This window comes from Arvicanthis niloticus, chromosome 4 (genome assembly GCF_011762505.2).
Source record: "Arvicanthis niloticus isolate mArvNil1 chromosome 4, mArvNil1.pat.X, whole genome shotgun sequence".
Lineage (NCBI taxonomy): Eukaryota > Metazoa > Chordata > Mammalia > Rodentia > Muridae > Arvicanthis > Arvicanthis niloticus.
The window spans coordinates 118,556,227-118,581,139 of record NC_047661.1 but is presented as its reverse complement, the minus strand read 5'-3'; the positions used below and the strand labels follow the sequence as shown (position 1 = coordinate 118,581,139).

Here is a 24,913-nt window from a genome sequence, read left to right as displayed (position 1 = left end):
GTGTGTGTGTGAATGCATGTATATTTGTGAGTGTGTATATATGCACATGTGTGCATGCTATAAAGTAGGTTCAGCCATAAAAAAGAATGAAATCTTGTAATTTTGAAGAATATGTATACTGTAGTAGGATAGCAGGTTAAGTGAAATATTTCTGTCACAGAAGAACCAGAACTACATGTTTCCCCTCAAATGTAGAACAAGCAAAGGTGCTCTGAAGATATAATATGGACTATAAGGAAATCTGAAGAGGATCTGGGAAGTAGGGAGAGACCAGCGGGGGAACAAGCATAGGAAAGTAGGTGAAGTGATCTATACACAGGTTTAGCATCTCAAAATGTGATCATGAATTCTATTACTCTGGGTAATTAATGTGTTAATAATTGTAACTTTAAAATAAATAAAATGAGAGGTGTCTGCTCTGATAGAAAACAAGAATGTTGTATTTTAAACTTATATGACAGATGTGATGTTAAAGACCTTCATATTTCCCAGTGTGAGTTAGTCTTGTCATTCTTGAGTCATGGTAAATATAATTTGAAGATGGATAAGGTCTTTTCATACCAGTTCATGTTAAAAATAACTGCCATTTGGTCCTGATGAACAACCTATGGATTCACAGAGGGAAGACAAATTGGGTTTAATTTCTGCTCATTGTTCTTCAAAATTCTCTGGTACTATATACCTCTAGGTCTACCCTTGAACTTTAAAGGTGTAATTATTCCTTACATAATAGCACACAACTAAGACATTGTGCACCCTATTGTAGTATTTCCACCAAACTCCACATGGACATATTAGAGTGTTGCAATTTGGCAAGGGGGAATTACATGAAGAAAACTATGAAAGTGCATTGACATCCATGTTCCCTTCTGTCTCCTTGCATCCCAGATGGGACCATGTGAGGTTGTTACTTCTCACTCCCTTTGCAAGCTAAGCCTAGCTGTGGGCTTCTGAGGTCCTCTTCAAGGCTGTTAAAGGCATCCCATGATACATAGACAGTAGTGCTGATGCTCCGAAACATAACATCAGAGACTTGGGTGGTGGGGGTTGTGGTAAAGCAGAAGAGATAGGTATTTTGAGGGCACACTTCCTCCAAAGTATGGCTAAGCTTGTGCACATGAGGTGTCTCTTGAGTAGACTCCCTGGGATTTCTGGACCTGCATGTTTCCAAGACAAAGGATTGAGCTACATCACCAGTCTTATAATAATGCTTCAATCATGAACCCTTATTTACTGAGGTTCTGTTCCCAAGATGTGTTTTCCAGTGCAAAGTAGTCAACTCTCCTGTTGTGCTGGTCATCAAGGAGCACCTTGAAACCTGCATCTGATCTAACAGAGAAACACACAGGTTTCCTTATTCCCTAGCTGTAGATGCTGAGACATTTCTATGAGCACAAATAATGCTGACACCTCGGATTAAAACCTATATCAGAAAACATTATGTGCATGATTGTTATCTGAGAGTTAATGTTTAATCAAACTGCATTGCCACAGTCCTGGGTTTGATATGAGCACCAGCCAAAAATGTACACACAAAAGGTATTTTCTGTTTCTGTGTTATTGTGATGAGACCCATGACTTCAACAGTATCCTTGGTTGGTGGCATTATTCTTATTAAATAGAGATTAGGCACTCTTAACATCCTGGAGTTAGGCACCCTGGATACTACCTAATGATATAAAAATTAATAACATTTTAGTTTATTAGAATTTTCATTTATTTCCATAATCAACCACAAATAATAATACACATTCAGAAACATTACAGTGGGCTAGTCATTTTTATTAACTCATATTCTTGCAAGACATTTTTCCTGAGAAATTTCAAGACATATTGTCACAGTGGGGAGATGGGATTTAGGTTTTGAATGAGTGTAGTAAAACATCAAATTCCTCAGAGAAATGAAAAAGAATTCAGTTTGCAAGTTAGTTAAAAATTGCCTGCTCTGTGACTGTAGAAGCTTTACTGTAGGAAAGAGGAAAACTTAAGAGTATAAAGAAGGAACATGTGGTTGGAAATGATGCAGGCTAAGAGGACCAATAAAAGACAGATGACAGAGCCTCCACTCAAACATATATTCTGCACACAGAGGAACTTCAAACTGGAGTTGCATGTGATTAATTTTGACCTGAAGTGAATCGAGGTCCATAACAGTTGTTTCAAAGCCTGAGGTGTTCAGTCAACAAATTCTGTGATGAAGAGTGCTTGGCAGAGAGGTCTGGGCCTCAGACCTTCAGAGTATGGTGCATATCCCACACAATTGCCTTTTCTTCATTTTATCAATCTCTCGACGAAGTTTCTTCCTCTCACTCTTGAATCCTTCCCTGAGAAGTTTTTCCTGTTCCTAAAACAGAAATAGAGGCCGAACTCAGATTGTGCTCCATGCTCCACAGTGTTTCACAGAATCTCCACTAGTAGATACACTTAACCTTTGTGGATTTTGGCGTTTCCCTTGAAAGCCTTTTCTGACTATAATATTCTCCTCCACTCTTTCTCTCTGCTGTCTGTATGTCTGTCTCTGTCTCCAACTTTGTCTTTCTCTTGTCTCCTAAAGAAGTTTATAAATGTTTTCCTTTGCTCTCTCCAGCTTTAGAGATGTAGTCTAACAGTTCTAAAACAACAATAGCCAACAACCATCAGGTCCCATTCTTATGTCCTTTGACTCATGTAAAACACAGTTTTCTATAAAATCAACACCAGCTTGCCTGTTCTTTCTTGCCTCATCTCTGAGTTGTGCAATGCAGACCCTCAAACACATGGAAGAAAGTGATAAAGATGAGCTCAAACAAAATGGAAGGTCACTACCTGAATCAGGGCAGGTGTTCAGTCAAGAAATTTAGTACATGCCCAACATGTTAGTGACAGAAACCAGTGACAGAAATATATCAAAGCAACTGGGATCTGAAGTTCTCACAGGATATTCTGAACCATCCTGGAGACTCAGCACACATGTAGAAGAATGCAGAATACTGCAAATCTGGTACCTAACCCATGAGCTTGAGTAGATAGATGGTTAGGGATGCTTCCAAAGACAAGGTCATCCTAGGTGTAGCAGAAATGAATTCCCTTTTGGTTCAATTCAGTAGAGAAAATAACCTGCATATTGTATTAATTACTTTACATCTCATGAAATTACAATGTCCCCATCTAGCATACACACACACACACACACACACACACACACACACACACACATAACAGTCTAGAATTATGAAATGGAAATACGTAGAAGATGCTTAAGCAATTCCTAGCCAGTGTCTATGGACAGCCTAATAAAGAATTTCATCCAGCCATAAACAGCTCTTACTCACTAGACAGGCCTGGAGTTAAGCAGTGATAGGATGAAAATGTATCAGAATTTCTGAACCATTTACTGTACTGCAGGAGTCTTCATTGCAAAGGTCTTACTTCCTAACCCAGGCTGACTGTGAACTAGTTATCCTCCTGCCTCAGCCTGCTGATCAACTTGCATTTTGATTTTCTCAGTTGACTTTAAGATTTATTTATGTTATTTTAAGTGATGAGTGTTTTGCTTGTAATGTATGTAAATTCACTACATATATGCAGTGCCTGCAGAGGCCAGAGGAGGAGGTCCAATTTCCTGGAAATAGAGTTATGGGCTGTTGTAAACACTGTGTGGACGCTGAGAACAAGACATGGGTCCTCTGTAAGACAGACAAATGCTCTTCACTACTGAGATGTTTTTCCAGCTCTCCGATACACCTATTTTTGATTGGGACACAAGAATTTACTGAGATGATATGGCATATTACCTGAAGTTTAAGGGCTATTATGTTTTCCTGTTCTGCGATTAACTTTTGCTGTTCCTCCTTCATCTTCTCGGTCAGCTGTTTCAGGTGCTCCTGGTAACTCTGTTCCTTCTCCTGCATCATCAGCTCAAACTTCTTCTGCTTATCTTCTAGCTCTCTGTTTGCAGCTTCAGCAGCTTCAGCCTTTATACGTTCCGCTGAGGAGGAGAAGCAAAGGATATGAAGATTAAATTTTGTGAGTTTCTTTTGATTTTTAGCTCCTTTAAGATTTTCTCTTATCTTTGATAAAATTTCATGTAACAATTTCTGAATGGAATAGCCAATTAATAACAGATAACGGTGAATGCCAGTTAATAAAAGAACACCACGAATGATGCTTGAAATTCTTCCCCACAATTGAGGATTCCATATGGACCAACACTGCTAAATGTGTCAAGAGCTTCCACCATCTGGAGTGTCTTGAGCAGCTCTCACCTTCGACCTCCTTTGCTGGCTCCGTGAGTGACTGATCCATCTTTAGAAGTGTTTCAACAACATCTTCCTTGGACTGAAAGTAATTTTTCAGCATCACATCTGCCTAGTTGTATAGAATAAGTATGAGATAAGCCAATATGTCTGTTAACTGTCATTGATGTCAATTGATTTCAACCATTAATTGAACTGCTATGTAACAACCCAAATAGCCTCGTATGTATAATCGACATAAGACTGACTTAGAGAACACCGCACCCCCAACTCTGATCCTTTCCCAGCACCATCTTTTAGTATCTCATAAACTCTTTTGAATGAATTGTATCTTTGACTTCTTTTCTTATCAGCTTCATATATCTCAGAACTATGAGCTGATCATGTCAGTTTTTGCTTCATAAATGTAACATCAGCCTTTTGCTTATCGTCTGTTTCATTCAAATCTCACATGCTTAGACTAGCCTCTTCTTAAACTACTGCTCCAGACTATTTATCTTGGAGTATATAGAACTTTGCCATGTCACTTTGAGAATGCTCCTATTACTCAAATGCTCAAAGATGACTTTATAGTTCATCCAAAATGGCATCAGGCATTTTTCATTGTCCTTCAGGATACACCTAGTATAGATTGTGATCTTCTTCATATCTTGCTAATTTCTACTTTGTCCATGACCTCCCAGAATATAAGGTATCTTGCTACATCTGAAATATGCATTCATTTATTTTTAGAGACTATTCCTATTGTTTGAAATTTCTATTTCCTGTATAGCTACTGGTCTTTCTAAGAGCTTTGAACAATTTACTAAATATTTACCTCATGGTCTATCAAAAAAGTAAATTACTTTATCTCTTATAAATATGGGACCTCCATGGGATTAAATTCTGGTGAAAGGTGTATAATCAGAAAAGACATGGTGCATCTTCAAAATCTTAAGAGGAGTTGGTGCACCATTCTTTTGTCATTTTGTCCCTCCTTTTTGTTTTGGGGTATAAAGCTGAAGAAGAGTCTGAATCTATTGCAACTATCTTAGAGCATGGAAACAGCCTGGAGATGGAGTTCCTGGACTAATGTTTTGGTGGAGAAAAGACGAAGAAGCCTAGGAACAAGTAGGTGGTAGAGCCACCATAGAGGCACTGGGTTCTTCCTACATGACTTATTGACAAGAATTAAAAGAAAACATCTAGCCATTGAAAATACATTATTATTTGTAGACAATACAAAGTCAAACCCAATGTTAAACTTTATTACCAGTGTAGGGTGGTTTAAACCTGATGGATGCAGATGGTGCTCTTTGAAGTTGCATTCAATGTACACAGCTCATTGGCTTTGAGACTTGCATTCACTGTGCCTCATTTTCTATTTAGCTTTATAGACACACTAATACAATGCATGATTTCTGTGGTGGTGTGAGAATTAAGAGAATCAATTTCTCAAAAAGAACAAAAGCAATCTAATTGCTAACTGCTATTACCAACATCATTACTTTTAATCATCTTGTCTCTTACAACCTAAGAAGCTCCTGATACAGAATGCCAAATAAATCATTTTAGACAATTAGATGATGAAATGGTTGAGTGAGTGAATGAATTCCACAAACATTTCTAAGAGGTCCAGTTGTGTTTCCAAGGAGAAATCTGCTGTCTGTCTCACAGTTGGCTGTCTACCTGGATGAATGCAAGACAAGTCCACTCTCCATCAACACCATTGCATCTTCCTCATTCACATTGGCATTTGGAAGAGATTCCTCACCAAACCTTCAAAATGGTACCAACTTCTTGATTTACCTGGAGCCCCTTCCCAGGAGCCTGGTTATACTTTTTCTCTAACTCCTGTTTCATCTGAAGGAAGTGGTAGTAACCTCCCGGTTTAGAAAACTTCCCTTGTTTTACTTTTTCTTCCAGAGGTCCAAAAATATCCTCCAGCAAATCTGAGCAACGAGCTGATGACAGGTTGTTGTTCTTCTTAACAAAGGCATCTTGATTTGCTACCAGCAGATTCTGGGTAAGGAGAAAATTACAAGGATGGTTGAAAGTAGAGAGATAACACAGCAGACTACTGGAGAATGTCTAAGTGGGGCCAGGCTCTTCATCTCATTGTGAGAATCTCCCAGACAAGGGTGCTGACTATAGAAACTGATACTTCAAATTTGATTTCCTAAAGGCCTTTATCCCTGTTTTCCTGCTCCAGAGATATTTCCAGAGAACAGGGACCACTTCTCAGGAGGGAAGCCTTTATCTATTCAAAGCTTTCATTGACAGATCATTTAGAGCTAGGCAGGCCTGAGCAGACTTTCTGAACTCATCTCTTTGAGGCTTCATGACCTTGTGATTAGTGAACTAAGGTTTACTTGACTATTGGGATGGAGTGACAACACCAGTCTTGGAGGTCTCTAGTCAGGCTGTGTGAAGCTCTACAGAAATACCCAGAAAATGGTAATGGGCTAAGTAATGTTCTTTAATATTGGATTATTCCCTTGTATTTCCTCGCCATATAGCCAAGAAAATACTGAAGATGATGTAAAGTGCATGCTAGTGTTTCAAAAGCATAGCAGAAGAGCAATATCTCCAAATAACATGAAACAGGTACCTAAATGGCAGATATTTAATCTTCTGTAGATTAGAGAGCAGTAAATTTCCTGTTCACATTGACTGTCCTGTTTTTTAGAACCTCTAAATAAAACCAAGTCCTTTGTAAAATCCTGCTTTGGTAATCTGAAAAGCATTGCCACTGGTCAAACAGTAAAACATCTTATGATTGGTTTATCATTACCAGTGGGAAACACAACAATGATGCTTTCATGAAGAGTAAAAACTACACTAGGATGAATATGATAAAAATCTCTAGAAGAATAAGAAAATATATTATGAAAAGGAAAATAAATGATCCTTTCTTAATGTATTTGTTCAATTCCCACAATGTCTGAGAACATAGCTCCCAGAAGAATCTAATCTTTCAATAATCACTGTAAATATGTATGCATCATTCAATGTCACTGCCTTAGAGACTAAGAAAATTATTCACCCCTCAAAGCATCCATGCTTTTCTTTGTCTTATGATTTTGCTACAATACCTACCCCTAATTCTCTCTGGAACTTTTGATTTACATCCTTGAAAGAATTCTTCAGGAAGATATGAATGGCCTCACTCTCAATAAGCCTGTGCAGGTCCAGCAGCTCCTGGAGGTTCTCTGTGGGCATCTGGGCCTTCTGATTCATTTGTTCCTCATAGTAGGTGATGGCCTTTTGCACTGCTGCTGAGTTCTCTATTTGGGCCAAAGTCAGGACTGCATTCTCCATGCAGGGGAGAGTCCCACTGCTGATGGCACTGACATAGGTCTGCACCAGGCTTTTTAGACCTATACAAAACAAAGTTAAGAAAATAGCTGTCAATTGGTAGAGAGATCACTCTACATACAGTTTTTTATAATCCTCTAAGAAAAAGCAGCAATATAATAGTTTATTAACCACAAAGTTCAGAGGATATTAAATCCTTTGGTTGGTTGGTTGGTTAGGTTTTGGTCCTCCTTCATTTGTTTGAAAGATAGATGTTGGATTCAGTGGCTTCTAGTTCTTAGGAAGGAGAGCTATGTTCTTAAATCTGGTTCCTTTACTATCCCTCCTTCCTCTCTCCCCACTTTTTTCTTTCCTTGAATTCATTTGTCATTTCATTCTTAATCAATTAAAAAAACCAAAGTGACAGCTTTGCCATTACTGCTGACTCTATAGTTGTGTTTTTTTAAATGGTGATTCCTTCTAGTCCTATCTCTGGCCTATATAATGGATCAACCCAGATGCTCTCCCAGAAAGCTATACATTGATGAGAAAATCATCTAGGTTTTCTCAGAGCTTTGCTGATGGATTAAAAAACATCACAATGAATCTGTCTTGCCCTTTGGAGCATCACATTTTTTATGCAGAATACTCAAGAAAACTATGCATGTAGACTAGAAAGCTTTACCTGTCCCCCTCAGAATCCCTGCCTGCCAATCCTCCATAGCACTTAAAACAAATGGTGATGTCCTTAAATCATGTCCCAATCTTTTCAGGACACCATCCTTCCACACTTCATCAGTGGGACACTATTTCTCACCCACTCTCTTCTTTTAGTCAGCCAACTCTTACTTTCTTAAAGTTGAAAAGTTGTATTCCACTCTGTGCCTTCTTCTGCTACGTTAGTATGTCTGCTTTTAACTTCTGCTGTTCTGGTTGACTGCTACCCATCCCCATCTCCTACCCATCAGCTTAAAAGAACAGAGTGCTCTCTACCCCAAGGAACCGAAGTCACACTGCCCTAGACCCCTGACTACCAAGTAATAGCTCCTAATGTTTTATTAATTATGTGATTGTTATTTATCACTGTGAATCTGGGGGTTTATTTTTTTTGTTTGTTTCCTTTAAAAGTGTCTTTTGAATATGTTGTGTTCAAAGAAGGGTTGAAATCATATCTGTTTACTCATCATTATACTCAATAATTTACTCTTTAAAATCATTACTAAACATTTTGTTTGTACAGGAAAGTAGCAGTCCAGAGTAACAAACTTCACACACATGGTATTTCTCCTGACTTTTATTAATCCTTTATATACATGGAAACAATGAGTGAGAGAAAAAGTGTTTTAGGGATGAATTGGGTTCTAGTTATTTTCTCTTTTGCTTTTACAGACATGAAATGGTGAGAAATGGCTGTAGTTCCCCCAGTAAATTCCACCATGGGATGTTTGCATGGTACACTTTCACTGACATCAACTAATGATGTTTGGTCTTCTTGGAAGTGTCTCCCTGAGTATCCTCTACAGTGAGAAGAAGGAATGTCAAGGTAAGAAGTAAAAAGAATGACTTACGTGGCCCATTGACTATGATGCCACCAGACAGAGTCTTGACAGCAGAGTAGTTGAAGATGTACGAGGTGAATTCTGCAATTTGTTCTACAAATTTACTACACAACTGCTCCTCCGGCAGAGTCTCTAGTTTGCAGAGTTGCTTCTTCTCAGTAGGCCTGTCAAAGATGAAGCACTTCCTCTTTGGAAAGAACTTCCTGATGCACAGTCGAGTCTTATTAAATCTTTTAGTGTTCTGATCAGCTCCTGCCAGAGTTAGAATTAAATGTAGTAAACTTCCAATGAATTATTTATATATATGACATTTTCTAGTTCCATAACATTCACAAAGCCTACACAAGTTTTAGAATACCTAATGATGAACGAAAGATACAAAAACATAAAGGAATGGGAGAAAACACCCTTTCTCTAAGAAGATGTAGCTTGTGAAATATCAAATGGAGTTCAAGTGATTCTGCTAATCTGTGTTTTAATTTCCTTTAGCAAGTAGGACAACACAGCTACAAACTACAGACCTTTGTCAATCAAACAGAAATGATATTTATAAAATGTTTTTTCATTTATTTCAGAGCATTCCACCACATCCAGGTACCTTTTTTCAGGGTCAACGAATGCTCTAGGTATTCATCGGCAGTGACCAGTTTTCCATTAACTTCCAGCTCCAGGGAGAAATCTCTAAGAGCCCACACAAAGGTTGGAAAGAAGCCCACAAAGTCAGCAGAATCATCTATCCCACTCTGATCAGGTGAGGACTTTGACTTGATAAGATCAGTCAGCTCTGTCACATAGCTAGCATTCTCAGTTAAGAAAACTATAGAAACAAGTTTATCATTTTATGATACATATCCTGCCAATGCCTCCCCCAAATTAATATGGTTCTTTGTTTGTTAATTTGTTTGTTTGTGTAGCTGGGTTGGTCAGTTTTTGTCAATTTCACAGAACTAGAAACATTTGGGAAGAATAATTATCTCAACTGATTAAATTCATCAATGAGAAGTTAACTCTATAGGCAAGGACTGGGGATATGTCTGTGGGGACATTTTTCAATTACTAATTGATGCAGGAAGGCCCTGCCCACAGTGGGTGGTGTCATCCCTATGCAGGTAGTCCGAGACTCTATAAGAAAAGTAACCTAGCAAGCACATGAAGCAAGAACCGATCTCTCTGCCTAGATCTTTCTTAGAAGGAGTAACTAAATAACCAAGGGAGCAAATATGGAAACAAAGAGTGGGTCAGAATCTGAAGGGGGGGTTGTAGGGAGACCATTGTGTCTGGGTATTCATTCCATAGGCAGTCACCAAAAATAGACGCTGATAGGGATGTCAGGATGAGAAAGCTGACAGCAGCCTGATAAGGCTGTCTCCTTAGAAGTCTCTCAGAGTCGGACATACCCAGAGACAGATACCCACAGCTATCCACTAATCTGATCAAAGTTCCCAATGGAGGAGTTAGAGAGTAAATTGAAGGAACCGTGAACCATACGGGCTGGTGGCCCTGTGAGGAGAGCAAGAATACCAACCAGCCAGAGCTCCTCAGGGTCTAAACCACCAACCCAGGAGCACATAGGGAGAGACACATGACTCCAGCTGTATATGTAGGGGAGGATGGCCCTGTTGGGCATAGGTGGGAGACAAGATAATTAGTACCCTGAAGGCTGAGCACTGAGGGGAGGGAATCTGAGCGTGGGGAGGGAGGCTGGGGGTAGGTGGGTAAACACCTTCATAGAGGCAGGAGGAGGGGGGATGGGATAAGGGGTTCCTGGGTGGTGGGGGAAATATGGTAAGGGGATAAAATTTGAAATGTAAATATTATATCCAATAAAAGAGGGGAAAAGTAGAAAAGCGGTTAGAACCAACATTCTTAATAAAATGTCAGCCCTCTTTAAAAAAAAAAAAACTATCTTGATACTAAAATTTGTTTTGAGAATTGTATATTGCAGAATGATCAGCCTTGGTGTATCTACTCAACAAGCAAGCTGGGCAGACCTGCTCAAACCTCTGAGGTCCGTGAATTCCATCTGGAGGCAGCGAAGACACAGCATCAGAGGATTGTCAACTTGCTCTCCCCCCCACTCCTCTTCTAATATCTCAACGCCCATAATCAGCTTGAAGAAGCTAATGATGAGTCAGCGCCCCTATTCCCTGGGCATGGGGACTAAGGTGGTAAATGTTGGGCTGTCTCCCTAGGGAAAAGTAGTGGTTTTGTCGGAATAGAGAGGATTAGCTAGGGTTTATTGCATAGCCATAACCTATTAGTAGAAATCTGTATAATTAATATCAAGATGAAGATATAAATTCTTAAATGGCACCAATTTACTTTGTTCACAAATTTTAAGGTTTTCATTGGCAGGAGCTTCTTAGTGATATAAGAGTGAGATGAATATTGTTACTCTCATAGGCATTGTACCAGTATAACACACTTAGGAATACAAAGCTTAGACCCAGTCCTTCTTTAACTTTTTTAACTGATTGGAGATGGTCAGCCTGTGAGTTAAGGGACTATAGCAAATTCATGACTTGGAGTTTATTATAAGGGTGTTCTCTATGTTTTATTTAGAAATAGCTGAGTGGAGTTAACAGGCAACAGTCCAGATTACCTTACATGGATAGCTGGTTTTCAAAACATCAGAAATCCTTAGAATTGACATGACAAACATTTCAGTATTAATGTTCATTTTCATTAGAGACCTGTCTGCTCCGGACAGCTTCCTATGTTAAATTCTAAGAAGAAATTGAGCATCCTTGGAGTTACTCCAGTTGTGATGAGACAGCCACTAGGCAAGAATTGCCACTTTCCTTCTACAGACAAATTACTGTCCAGAAAAGGACACACTTGCAGAATAGTCGACTGATTATATCTGCCTAGACAGAGTAATCAGCCCTTAATAATTCTGCAGCACTAAGGTCTGTCAGATGATCCTGGGCCAGAAGGTAGAAGAACAGATGCTCCAACGTTTTGAAGTAGAGCGAGTGTCCAGGTGTTCAGAGGTCTCTATAAATTGGCTAAGTTTTAGAAGCTATGCTTTGTGCTTCCCACAATTATAGTCAACTCAGTCATTCTGGATTTCTGATGGGGTTGAAAACTTATAGCTATTCACTTTGAGAGAAAAGATCTGAGTGTATGGTCATCAGCTGACATTCATCCTAAAGCCAAGGAAAAAGCCAGGTTCAGAACTAAGTGTTTTAGTTAGGATAGATGACACAGGTGCTGGTTAGTCAACAAAAGGATGGACTGGGTATTAGGACTATCTTGTACCTCACTGGTACAAATAGGCATAATTATGCTCTAATTGTATTTTGAGAGAAAAGTTTCCTTTTAACAGGAAGGGTGATGTGTAGGAGGAGCTAAGGTGGGAGGAGTACTGAGAGGAAGAAAAGGAGTAAGAAGAGGAGAAGAAGAAGGAGAGGAGAAGCTAGGTGATGAAAGAGAGATAGAGGGGGGAGACAGGGAAGCAGATGTTCATGTATCTCCACCAGTCAAAGATAGTTGATATATCTAGGTTGGGTAGTGGGTTACACCTCTGATTGAACAATACCAAACTTATAAAGCCTAAGATTAACATTTCTTAAAAAAATGTATAAATGCAAAAAGGAAAAGGGGGCATGGGATAGGGGTTTTCTAAGGGGGGGGGATGGGGAAACAGGATGGTATCTGAAGTGTAAATGAAAGATCAAAAAAAAAAAAAAAAAAAAAAAAAAGAACCGATCTCTCAAGATCTTTGGTCTAGCCTCTGCATCGTGGTTTCCTTGATGATAGACTGTAACATGTAAACCAAACACACCCTTTCATCTCCAACATCTATTTGAGCCTCTACTATGAATCAGGCAATCTCAAGGAATAATGCTACCAGCATAGAGATTATGGTGTAACAGATGGAGACAGAAACAAAAACAATAAGTAAATTATTTCAAAATCTTGGATATTTACTCCTATTTTGGTGTAACAAAATTGCCTTAACCCAAATAGAGAATAAGTGTATAGTCTAGTTGCTGAGAGATCTTCATGTACTTTCTATGATACTTGTTAGCAGAAATGTAAAAGAATTAGAGGAACCGTCCATGAAAGCCCCAGTAGAGAGTCTGGAGAGATGGGTCAGTGGTTAGAACAGTTATTGTTCTTGCAGAGGACCTGAGTTCACTTCCCATTATGCATGTTCAGTGGCCTACAACTTGGTGAAATTAAAGTTTTAGGAAATATGATCTTTCTGGACTCAGCAAGCAGCTCATATGCACCAACACACACACACACACACACACACAGAGAGAGAGAGAGAGAGGCAGAGAGAGAGAGAGAGAGAGGGAGAGAGAGAGAGAGAGAGAGAGAGAGAGAGAGAGAGAGAGAGAGAGAGAGACAGAGAGAGAGGTTGGTGTCCAGGAATTGCATCAGAAACCACATGAACACCTATCTCAGTCAGACAGAGATAGTTTATAGAACATACACCCCCAGACTGGTTGGCCAGGAACTGAACTATGACATTGAGTTCACATTCTACAGGGTTTTTAAGCCCCAAATCTACAAACATCTGTGCCAAGCTGTTTCACCAATCAAGATTTAGGGAAAGGGTAATTTCCTTAGGAACATGTCATTGCTGTATACTTATTCTTTTCCCATTGGTTGCAGTATTAACTATGCCAGGGAACATGCCTTGTCTAATATTCATGTCTTAATTTGTCTACCAGTATGGGACTTGTCTAACATTTATGTCTTAACTTGCCAACCAGGATGTGTTACCCATGTACAGGTCTCTTTCTACCACATAAAATGTCAGGTTCCAGGGAGGTCTTTGGAACTTACATATACTAGACCACTGCTCAAAATGTAAGTCTTATTACAAGTAGTTTTGTAAATTGGTGTAGGTGTTTCTCTTATGTTGGAGTTCAATCCCAGGGCAGCTTATAAAAGCAAATACCATAAAAGATCATACATAGGTGCAGGAAGTACTATGGAGCAGTTGGTTCAGGTCCAAGCTTATTGTGGGTAACTATATAAAACAGTTCTACCAGCTTTTAGCATAATTGGCTTCTAAGGGCATAGAACATAACAGAATTTATAATTAATATTGGCATTCAAAAGTTTCCTAGTAACAGCAGAGAGCAATGAGAAAGTTTCCTTATAATGGTAGACTATCTAAGTAACAGTTATCTAGGCCTTAACAACACAATTGATACTAATGAAATGAAACATTTGAAACTTCTATTTGGGTAACATTCCAGATAGTAGTTAAAACCCCTGTGATAGAACAATATGAGTGTATCTAACATGTGTATGAACTCCACTGCATAGGGCATTCACATTAAGGAAATAAGTGGTAGGATATATAAGTTTGAAGGCTAAAGTAAAAAGTTTCAAGTTTATTTTCTAGTAAGTAGGAAGCCAGTGGTGGATTTTGAAACTAGAGAAGGTAGATATGGCAGTATTGTATAAGGTCACACTGTTGGAATTCCAACTGACAGTTGAGACAGTCAGAAAAGAGTATTAGAACTAGAGACAATGTAGGAAAGATAGTGAGACTGGTCTAGGGAAATAGCTATGCTGAAAAGAATTTTAAGCATCTGTGAATGAATACTTTCTAGGATGTGAAGGAAAGGATCAAGATGAGGTTTTGAGCAGAGCAACATTGTGAAGCATGTGGGAATGTGCTATCATGGGAATGGTTAAAGAATTGTTTCTGTAAATTTTAAGATGAAATCACCTCTTAAAGATCTACATAAAGATGAAAAAAATGAATCTGTCACAGTTTTATACAGAAATTTGATGGTGACTGAAATATAGGTGCATAGAAACGCATCAGACAAAATAATACTGCCTAGGCACTAAGAGGAGAGAATAAATAAATGTGCAAGAAGGGATGAGCTATGACATTCAGAGTCCTCAAAGGTCACCAGTTAGCCAGAGAGGGAGGTGGGATATTAGGAAATGATGAAGTTCTAGATCAAGAACCAATGGTTCTGAAGAGAAGAAAATTGATACTTGAAATGTTGCTGAGGGAATCAGATAATCTGACTTTTGGTTGAGCATAAGGATACACAAAAAAGAATGCAGCATGATACCTGAGGTTAAGTTCATGGATACGCTGGTGTCATTGATAGTAACTTAGAGTTGATAACTGGGAAGGAAAAAGAAGGAACAATACTAGGAAGAAGAACTGGGAGAGAATAGTGAAAGTCAGTGTTTATTCGTTACTACTCTCAACACAGCAAGGAGTAAAATATTCAGCAATAAAGGCATTGTGGACTAGGGGTTGAAAAAAGGAGGTCGTGTGGTTTGAGGGCACTGGCTTCAAAGGATGTCTTGTATCCAATGGCAGAGGATGAAAAAATTACTTAGCTGTAGATTGGAGAAACATTGATGACTGACACTGGAGGTGCAGACTAAAGAGCAATCACAAGCTCAAATCCCTTGATGAGTATGAAAGATAAATATTACCTATAGTATCCAGTGGGGCAGTCAGGATATTACTAACATTTAGAGATAATGATAATACTGATTGTTGAGAACATGGGTTCTGAATCATGTTGAAGATTTGGAAAAATGCAGGATATTGGTCCAGATAGGGATGCTCTCAGCAGTGTACCATTCTGTCTGTGGCAGTGTATGATGTAAAAAGTTTAAATTTGTTCTGCAAAGTGAGGTAAACTCACATGGTACGTTTCAGAGGATTTATTATTGAGAGACTTAATACTATTGTCCTTGCCTACCAATCTACCTGATGTAATATGGAAGCTGTTCTTTCTAGGTTTAGGACTATGCTAGACCACACCAAAAGGATACTGCAGCTGGTCCATGGCCTGCTGATTGATGGCTCCCATGCTGTTGTAGATGAAGGTGCTGCTGAGGAGGACTGCCAAGGCAAAGATCCAGCAGTCATTCTGGTTGTCACCCTACAGGTCAGTGAGTGAAGAAGGGTGAGTAAGAGACTGTCCATCAACTCAGGTAGGAAAAGATGACACTTGTTTGTTTCCTATCAGCTATAACATCAAAGGTGAGTCATTTCTACTACATAATAATTTTCTACCTGTACAATACTTTTATGAATCTTCAGTTCATCCTGTACAATTCAAATATGACAAGGTACATCCATGTATATGATAGCATGAAGCACATTCACACTTAGTCATAATGTTGGTCAGTTATGAAAATCTAAACTGGCATGCTGGATTTCATTCACAGGTCATGTTATAGTATGGGCCGTTTTAGCACTAGGGAAAGTAAGTTCTGTCAATAAGAGGGTTTTTTTTTTTTTTTATTGGGAAGGGTAGTAATGAAAAAAGATGTTATTGCAGATTGTGGTGGTTTGAAATAAACAATAATAATAAAATGATGCTATTGCTAATTGTGATGGATTGAGTGAAAATTTCTCCACAGGCTTGCTTATATTTTTAAATGCTTAGTCATCATGAATGGAGTGGAAATTTTTTCAAAGAATAAGAAAGATTAGGAGGTGTGGCCTCATTGGAGAATGTGTGTAACTAGGAGTAGAGTTTAAGGTGTCAAAAGCCTAGTCTCTCTGTCTCTTTGTCTCTCTCCCTCTCTCTCCCCTTTTCTCTCCCCCCTGTCTCTCCCCCCTCTCTCCCTCTCCTTTCCTCCCATCCTCTCTGACTTCGCTCTCTCCCTTCCTCCTTCCCTCCCATTCCTTCTCTCTCATAATGCCTATGGATCAGAATGTATCTTTCAGCTACTGTTCTAGAACCAATGCCATTCCTGCTGCCATGTTCTATACCATAATGATAATAAATTCGGCCTCTGAAACAGTTAAATGTTAGCTAAATGTTTTAAAAAATAATAATAGTTGCCCTGGTCATGATGTCTCTTCACAGAAATAGAGAACTACCTAATACATAAGTTTTAGATTGTTTTCTTCTCCTTGAGAGTGCTATGTAGAAGTTACAATTCTTACCACTTACATAGGCTCACACTTCAGCATGTTCAAAAAATCTATATTCAAATTTAGAGACATCATTAAAAAGTGATACCAAAACATGGTGTGATGGTATAAAAAAATAAAAAACAAAACTATTGTCAGTTATTATTATGACGGCTCACTCTCCGTTAATCAGTTAACTTTAGTGTCAACTCTCGTTTCCTATGTCAGGGAAGTTATACACTACTTTGTGACTCATCAGAAGTATAAATGAAGAACGGGAGTGGATTATTGATGCACCATGAGTAGATATGAAAGACTATTTTGTACCTTCTCCATGTCCTTTAGGCCCTCAGTGTCTAGCAGAACTAGAGTATGTTCTGGCTTCAGGGGATGAGGCAGGCACCACATCCAGACGCCCTTGGTGTGAGGCTGCACAGTGGAGCCCAGGGAGAAGCCTGCAGAGTTGGGGTGAGATAAAGAGATAAATAGTACACGCTTCCTGAAATCTCACTGGAATGAGCACACTTACCATTTACATGAGAACACCCAGTTACAAGTATTGGTTTTGATTATGATCCCAGAATCAGGGCGGGCAGAACATGCCATGCTGATCAGTCATTCATTCCCACCTTAGACATCAGCAGACTCTTGCTCCTCCTAGATGAACATTCTAACAAATATTCTATAATTCATCAATAAGTAAGTTGACTGTCTCTATTAATGTATTATTTTTTTCCAGTAAGACATGCTTATCCCTTTAAAAGAAGTAATGGGATTGTGGGAGGAAGCAGTGAGAAGGCTAATTCAGAAAAGTCCACTGATGGACACAAAGCATCCTATATCACCTGCATCTCTGACATTTTTATCCTCACATTTGCTTGCTGGATGCTGAGAGTGAAAGTGGGAGGGAGGACTGAGCCGAGCTTTCTAGTAGCACTCACCCTTCTGCTTTCCAGCCAGATTATTCATCAGATAGGATTTGCCTGTTCGGTAGAAGCCCACTATTGCTACCACCACCACAGGCTTTTGGATAGTAGACAGGATCTCCAACGCTTCCTCTTTGACCACCAACTGCTCACCAGAGTTCTCAATGAGGCACACTGGGCCTGGCATGTGGATTTCTGAGGCCATTTTCAGAGTACCCTTCTGTCTGCAGGAAAAGATGAAACAGGGGATGTTCTGAGTCAGCCAGAAGGACTCACCTCAGTGACCTGGACTATCATGAGCATGCTGTTATAAACCAAATGATGCAATAGCAGCACACACACCTAGGCTGGGAACCCAACTAACTACCTGAAGCTAATAAGGCCATGGATCTTGAAGGAGATCTCACTACTGCCACTTTATTAAACCAGCATCACTCTTAACTTCATTCTAAATACTTACCCTTATTCCCACAGATAAGTGTAGCTCTTATCCTTCACCAAAGAAGTTTTTCTTTGTAACACATGGAGACCACTACAAAAAACTACATCCAATCAAAGTCCAAGGAACAAATGATTGTGTGGTACCCAGCACCTGCTACAGCATGACTTCTGTACCTCAGCCTCAGGGAACATCACAGAAAAGGAGGAAGAGATGAAAAGCTTGAGGAGTCAGAAAGAGAGGAAGTCTGATGTGAGACTGGGGTTGCTAGAAGTGATGGGGAAGCTATACCACGTAATCTCACAACTTGGCTGCCTAAACAAGACCCAAAGAAGTACAACACCATTAGACATGCTTAACATCAAAGGGGAAATCTCATGGGGCCTGAACCCTAAACAAAGCATTACAGGCAACCAAGGAATGCTGAGATTGGAATATACCTCCTCATAGACAAGGTCTGTAGTTAGTTATACAAGTGGTCTCTCCTGAAATCACATGCATCCAATAACATTATGCAGATGGAACAGATTGTGTTCATTGATTCAGGAGTGTGTGTGTGTGTGTGTGTGTGTGTGTGTGTGTGTGTGTGTGTAACAAACAATTAAATAAAAAGAAGCCATGGATTTGAGAGAGAGCAGCAGGTGGTACATTAAAGAAGTTACTGGAGAGAGGATGGGAAGGAGAGAAATGATGTAATCATATCTTAATTCCAGCAAATTATTATTAAAAATAAGATAGATCATAATTTATTCTATGCATATTTTTAAGTGTTTTAGAAGCCATGATTGTCCAGACGGCTAATTTACCTTTAAAACTACTTTGATTTTGAAGTCCATAGATAACTAGAAAAGTTCAACTGTTTCAGAGTTCCCATGTAACACTTTTCAATTCCAGTAGTTTCTGTAACCAAAGTCAAATGATGGAAACCAGAACTGAAACGTTTTTATAATACTCTAGTGACATACCCGTATGTCATAGATCCTCACTTCATTTTATCAGCTTTCTTCTATTAATGTGCTTTTCTTGCTGTATGACTGAATTCAGGATCCTTAATCAACCATCGGATATCTACCTTCCTCTCATCTTCAGGGAGCTTTTATTCTTTGACATTGCTTGGGCATTTTAGAAGGGTATAAGTCAGTCCTCTTGTAAAATACCACTTAATTTTTATTTTTCTGATGTTTGTCCAATGTTTGTTTTAAATATGTCAATTATTCTTGTGTATCGGGCAAGAAGATCACAGAATTGATACTCTGCAAGCCTAAGTGATCAAAAGAGGGGATTTGGCCTTAGAGTCTCCTGTAGATCGTTGTGAAGGGGATCAAGCTGCTACCAAAGTTGGAAAAGTAATTCCATTATTGTGGTGGTAGAGGAGCAGCCTCTCCAGCCCAGTCCTCGTGGGCAGATGTGTGCCCTGGAGAGAGTCTGTTGATTAACACATAAACCATATCAGCAAACAGAACCAAGAGTAATAGCAAAACCTATGACCTTAAATGCAAAGGTCCTTGGTGTGCAAGTTAAAAGACACAGACTGAATGGCTGGACAAAACAAACAAAGCAAAACCCAAACAAACAAACAAAAAAACTCAATGTTCCATAGCTGGACAATGGCTCGGGGGTTAAGAATACTTGTTACTCTTCAAGAGTTTGGGAGTTCAGTCCCCAGCATCAATGTCAGACAACTCACAATCATGGGCTCTGTCAGCTCCAGGGTATCCAAAGTCCTCTTCTAGTTTCTTCAGGTACACACAAACACAGACACACACACAGACACACACACACATATTTATGAACATATATATACACACATGGCTTATAAACATACTTATATACATAAACAAAATAACAAAAATAGTCCTTTAAAACCAAATAAGCTGAAGTTTCTAAACAAAAAAATATTGGGGAACACTTCACAACAGGCACAGCATGTACAAATAAAACCCTAACCATGTGAGAATTAACCACAAGACTCACAAATGGGATTACACAAAACTAAAACACTTCTGCACATTGACAGAGACTGGTAACAGAGTGAACACGCAGCCTTCAGAACAGAGAAAGATCTTTGCCAGCCATGCCTCAGAGCATAATATCCAGAAAAATAAACACTATAAAAAATAAATAAACACACATACACACATACACACATATACACAAACAAAAACTAAACTGTGGATCCATCAGTGAGACGATGAATTGAACAGTCAAGTCTCAAAAGAAGCACAAATGACCAAAATAATAATAACAATAATAATAATAAATTTCGGAAATGTTCAACAGAGAAACGCAAATTAAGCCTACATTAAAATTGTCTTTCACCCCAGTCAGAAGGGATATCATATAGAAAGTAAATGACAAGGAGTGGTTGTGTTCGCCTTAGCGTTCATCACTTCTGGTTTACTCCACCTAAATCCAACAGAGAGCCAGGCCTCCCTTGTCCTGCTTCCTGTATCTTGCAGGGAACAGAGCAGAGATGCTGGTCATGTTTCTGGATCTGAACCTTTCCCTTTGAACAACAAATGACCCAGGACACTAACAAGGTAAGAGTTTGGATTTTTTTTAAAAATTCATTTTAGTTATGTGTACATGGGTTTACCATGCATTTGTGGGTGCCCACAAAGGACAGAAGTTGTCAAAAAACCTGGAGCTGGAGCTTCATCAGTTATGAACTGCCCAACTTGGATGCAGGGAACCAAACTTGAGAGTCCTCTTAAGCACTGAGCCATTTCTCAAATCCCGGTAGTTTTTCCTTTTTACATGGGTTGAGACCCCATGAAATGGGAAGAAATCAATAATGATGGCCCAGAAAAGGTGTCTGCAGAAAAGTTCATAACCTCCTGAGTCGTCAGTGGGAAGAGTATCTGTTGTGACATGTTCCAAGTTGCCAGTGATGTACAAACCTCATTTTTCAAGAGGTGTACAAACTGGCAACTGTGTAGGCAAGTTTGTGTGAGAGTCTTAGGGCAGCAAAAACTATTTAAAGTATAAGGAAGACTGAAGCACCCCTCCCCCAATTTCTGTGGACTCCATTACCTTATACATATTAACTGAGCACAGCAGAAACAATGGAGCTGACAGCATACCTTCCTTCCATACAAACTCTGTAGCCTAAAGACTCCTGAGCCACACACAGCAGTTGCTTACAGGATTCATCAGTATCCTGGAAGCCTTTCCCACACTTCCCCCTGTCTCACCTGGAGCAGAAATCCTTACCTTTGGGTTGAACTTAGGAAGTGAAGAGGAGCACTTGGCTTCTTCCCTCCTGAATCAGGATGCTCAGATGGATGCCTTCTGCACCAGGTGCTTTATCACTTTGTCCCTCCAAATTCCTGAGTGGTCCAGAGCATTAGCAAAAAGTTTCTGCTGAGGCAGTTAAATTAGAGCTATTTCTGCAAATAGAGTTATAAAGAAGAAAGAGAAATTAAAAGTACTCGGTGTGCCTAAATAATCAGTTACTAGTGCAGAATTCAAGGAGAGTGTTTGCTAACCAGTTATCACAGGCTTCTCAGGATTTTCTAGCTGAGGAGTTCTAGGAAAGTGCTGGTCATTGGGGGCGGGGAGCTAGATTTGAAACCATAAGGTACAGTCCATGTTTGTGAGGCAGTTTGAGAGTCTCAGGAATGAGACTGTTTTATCTGTTATTATTTTGGGGTTGGCTGCTTTGAACACTAAACTCACAGTAGACTTAATTACTAATGCTTACCCATCTAAGGCTATAAGCGCACTGAGATAATGCCTCAGTCTATATAATTCTGAATCCTGCAAACCTAATCCATGCCCTAAACGTTGATATTGGAGAGCTAATTAATAATAATGAAGGTAGCTCCCACTTGCACATTAGTGAGATGCATGGGTTTTCACCACCAGATTCTCACAAATAATACTCTTGTCACAAATAAATATGATGATTAATTAAAATAACAGAGTCACTTAGCAAAATCAGAATAGAAAATGACTTGTCTCTTAATGAAAGGTATTAAGATGAAGTTAGTACACGCAGCTATTTGAAGGTGTCCATCACATGTTCAACACCTAAATCAAAGGAAAGACTAGAGTTGCCCAAACACTTGACATCCTAGAGAAAATCCAGTATAGTACTCCATTTATTCATTTTGTTTCTCTACCCACTGTGTCTCCCCTTGTCACTATGTTTCTAGTAAACTTTTGGTTTTGCTTTTTAAGATGTTTTGTTTGAATTCTTTGTGAATTCTATCCCACAGGTATCCTGTGCTGTGGGAAGATATTTTTGTTGCTGAATCATCATATTTTTCATCTCTTGCTCTTTCCGCCTTTATAACTTCTTTCTTCATTTCCTTTTAAGGTGTTTATTTCTTTTCTTTTTTTTTTTTTGGATTTTTTTTTTATTTATTACATTTCAAATGTTACCTCCTTTCCTGGATTTCCCCTCTGCAAGCCCCCTAACCCCCTTCTTCTATGAGGGTACTTCCCCACTCACCCACCCATTGCCTCCTCCCTGCCCTCAAATTCCCCTACCCTGGGGCATCAAGCCTTCATAGGACCAATGTCCTCTCCTTTCCTTGATGCCCAACAAGCCATTTACTGCTACATATGTGGCTGGAGCCATGGATCCCTTCATGTGTACCCTTTGGTTGCTGGTTTAGTCCCTGGGAGTTCTGGGGGGGTCTGGTTGGTTGATATTGTTGTTCTTCCTATGGGGTTGCAAACTCCTTCAGCTCCTTCAGTCCTTTCCCTAACTCCTCCATTGAGGTCCCCATGCTCAGTCCAATGGTTGGCTACAAGGATCCACATCTGTATTTGTCAGGCTCTGGCAGAGCCTCTCCACAGATAGCCATATCAGGCTCCCGTCAGCAAGCAATTTTTGGCATCCACAATAGTGTCTGGGTTTGGTGTCTGTAGTATGAGTTGGATATCTGTTGAAAACATATCCAGAGGTTAGGCTAAATCTCCTGTTGAGAGATGGGGCCAAACACTCATCTCTAAATTTTTAACCCAGAATTGCTCCTGTCTAAAGAAATATGGGGACAAAGTGTGGGGCACAAATGGAAGGAAAGGTCATCCAGAGACTGCCCCACCTGGGGATCCATCTCATATAAAGAGTGTTTATTTCAACTAAAAATTTTTCTTTCTTTTCCTCCTCCCTCATTGCATTCATTTCCTACTTCTACAGTGACTCTAAATTATAATATACCTGAGCTGTTGTACATAGCCGACCACAGAGCCACTTACATACCCATGTTTATTGATGTGCTACTCACAGTACTCAAGTTATGTAAGCAGCTGAGACATTCTCCAACAGAGAGAGAGTAGAGAAGATGAGGGATACACACAGAAGGGTTTTAGGAGAATGGATGGAACTGTATTATTTCATGCTACACAATATAAGACAGATCTATCATGTTTTCTCTCAAATGTGTTATTCAGTATTATATGTAGAGAAATACAATACACATATCATAGAAGTGGGATGGAGGAGGAGAAGTAATGGGAAGAAGAAAGTATAATCCTGTAGGAGAGGCAACAAGCTCAGATAAGAGAAGGGTCAAAATATAGACAAATATTACATGTTTATTTGAAATGTAGGTTTATTTTCACAGGCATACATGTGTGTGCATGTGCACACACACACACACACACACACAGAGAGAGAGACAGAGAGAGAGAGAGAGAGAGAGAGAGAGAGAGAGAGAGAGAGAGAACAGGGTCACTAGAAGGGAACTATTTAAGATTAAAAAAGGGACCAATAGAAAGAAATAGGTTTTACAAGGGATAAATATAGGGAAAAAATACTGTCATCGTTTTTGTTACCTTGACACACATATACACATACCTGGGGGCAAGAGTCTCAACTGAGGAATTGACTCCATCAGATTGGTTTGTGGGACATTTTCTTGCTCTCTGAGTAGAGAAGGGGCCAGCCCACTGTGAGCAGTGTCATCCCTAGGCAGGTGAGCCTGTCCTGCATTGAAATGGTCTCAGCAAGCAAGCCAATAAGAAGCATCCCTCCATGGTCTTTGCTTCAGTTCCTGCCTTCAGTTCACACTGACTTCCCTCAAAAACAGGACCATAATCTGTAAAACAAAATAAACCTTTGCTTCCCCAAGTTGCTTTTGTTCAGTGTTTTATCACAGCAACAGAAAAGCAAACTAGAGCATAAACAATGATCCACATTGATGGAAATGTTGAACAAATCCATTGTTTTATATGTTTAAGCAAAAAAACTAATTAAAATACTTTTGAAGGCAATTTAAGCCACAGAGGGCAATTTTAAGGGAAAAAAACCTGAAAATTTTTATTCTACATCCTACACCATTTGCCACTTCACAGAAGGTCCTCTGTTCATTCAGTAAATTATCATGTACAGTGTACTCACCAATTGTTTTTCTGTCACATTTGTACATGTATTGATAAAGCTCACAGGACTGCTTCATGAGTTACTCACTATCCTATCTGTCCAAGGAAAAAAGTGATTCAGAGAAAAGGGGAGTGAAGACTTGGAGGTGTCCAAGACCAACACCAGCAAACAACTTCATGGGATCCAGAATTGGAAATGCACTTAAAGAAACCATCGCTCCTCTACACTGTGAAAGACTGCAAGAGAGAAAAACAACAGTCACGTAGTGAAACAG

General features: G+C 39.4%; 1 protein-coding gene across 1 annotated transcript; it reads right to left on the bottom strand.

Moving 5' to 3' along the window:
• Positions 1 to 1,712: 1,712 nt before the first annotated feature.
• LOC117706913 (guanylate-binding protein 2-like) lies at positions 1,713 to 21,749 on the bottom strand. Its single transcript, XM_034500085.2, has 11 exons — positions 21,519 to 21,749; positions 17,882 to 18,090; positions 17,268 to 17,395; positions 15,848 to 15,957; positions 9,669 to 9,865; positions 9,080 to 9,322; positions 7,314 to 7,594; positions 6,024 to 6,236; positions 4,245 to 4,347; positions 3,774 to 3,967; positions 1,713 to 2,344 (listed from the first exon to the last, which is right to left on the bottom strand). The coding sequence occupies exons 2-11, from the start codon at positions 18,069 to 18,071 to the stop codon at positions 2,234 to 2,236; spliced, it is 1,770 nt and encodes a 589-aa protein (XP_034355976.1). The 5' UTR covers positions 18,072 to 18,090; positions 21,519 to 21,749; the 3' UTR covers positions 1,713 to 2,233.
• Between the last annotated feature and the right edge of the window lie 3,164 nt (positions 21,750 to 24,913).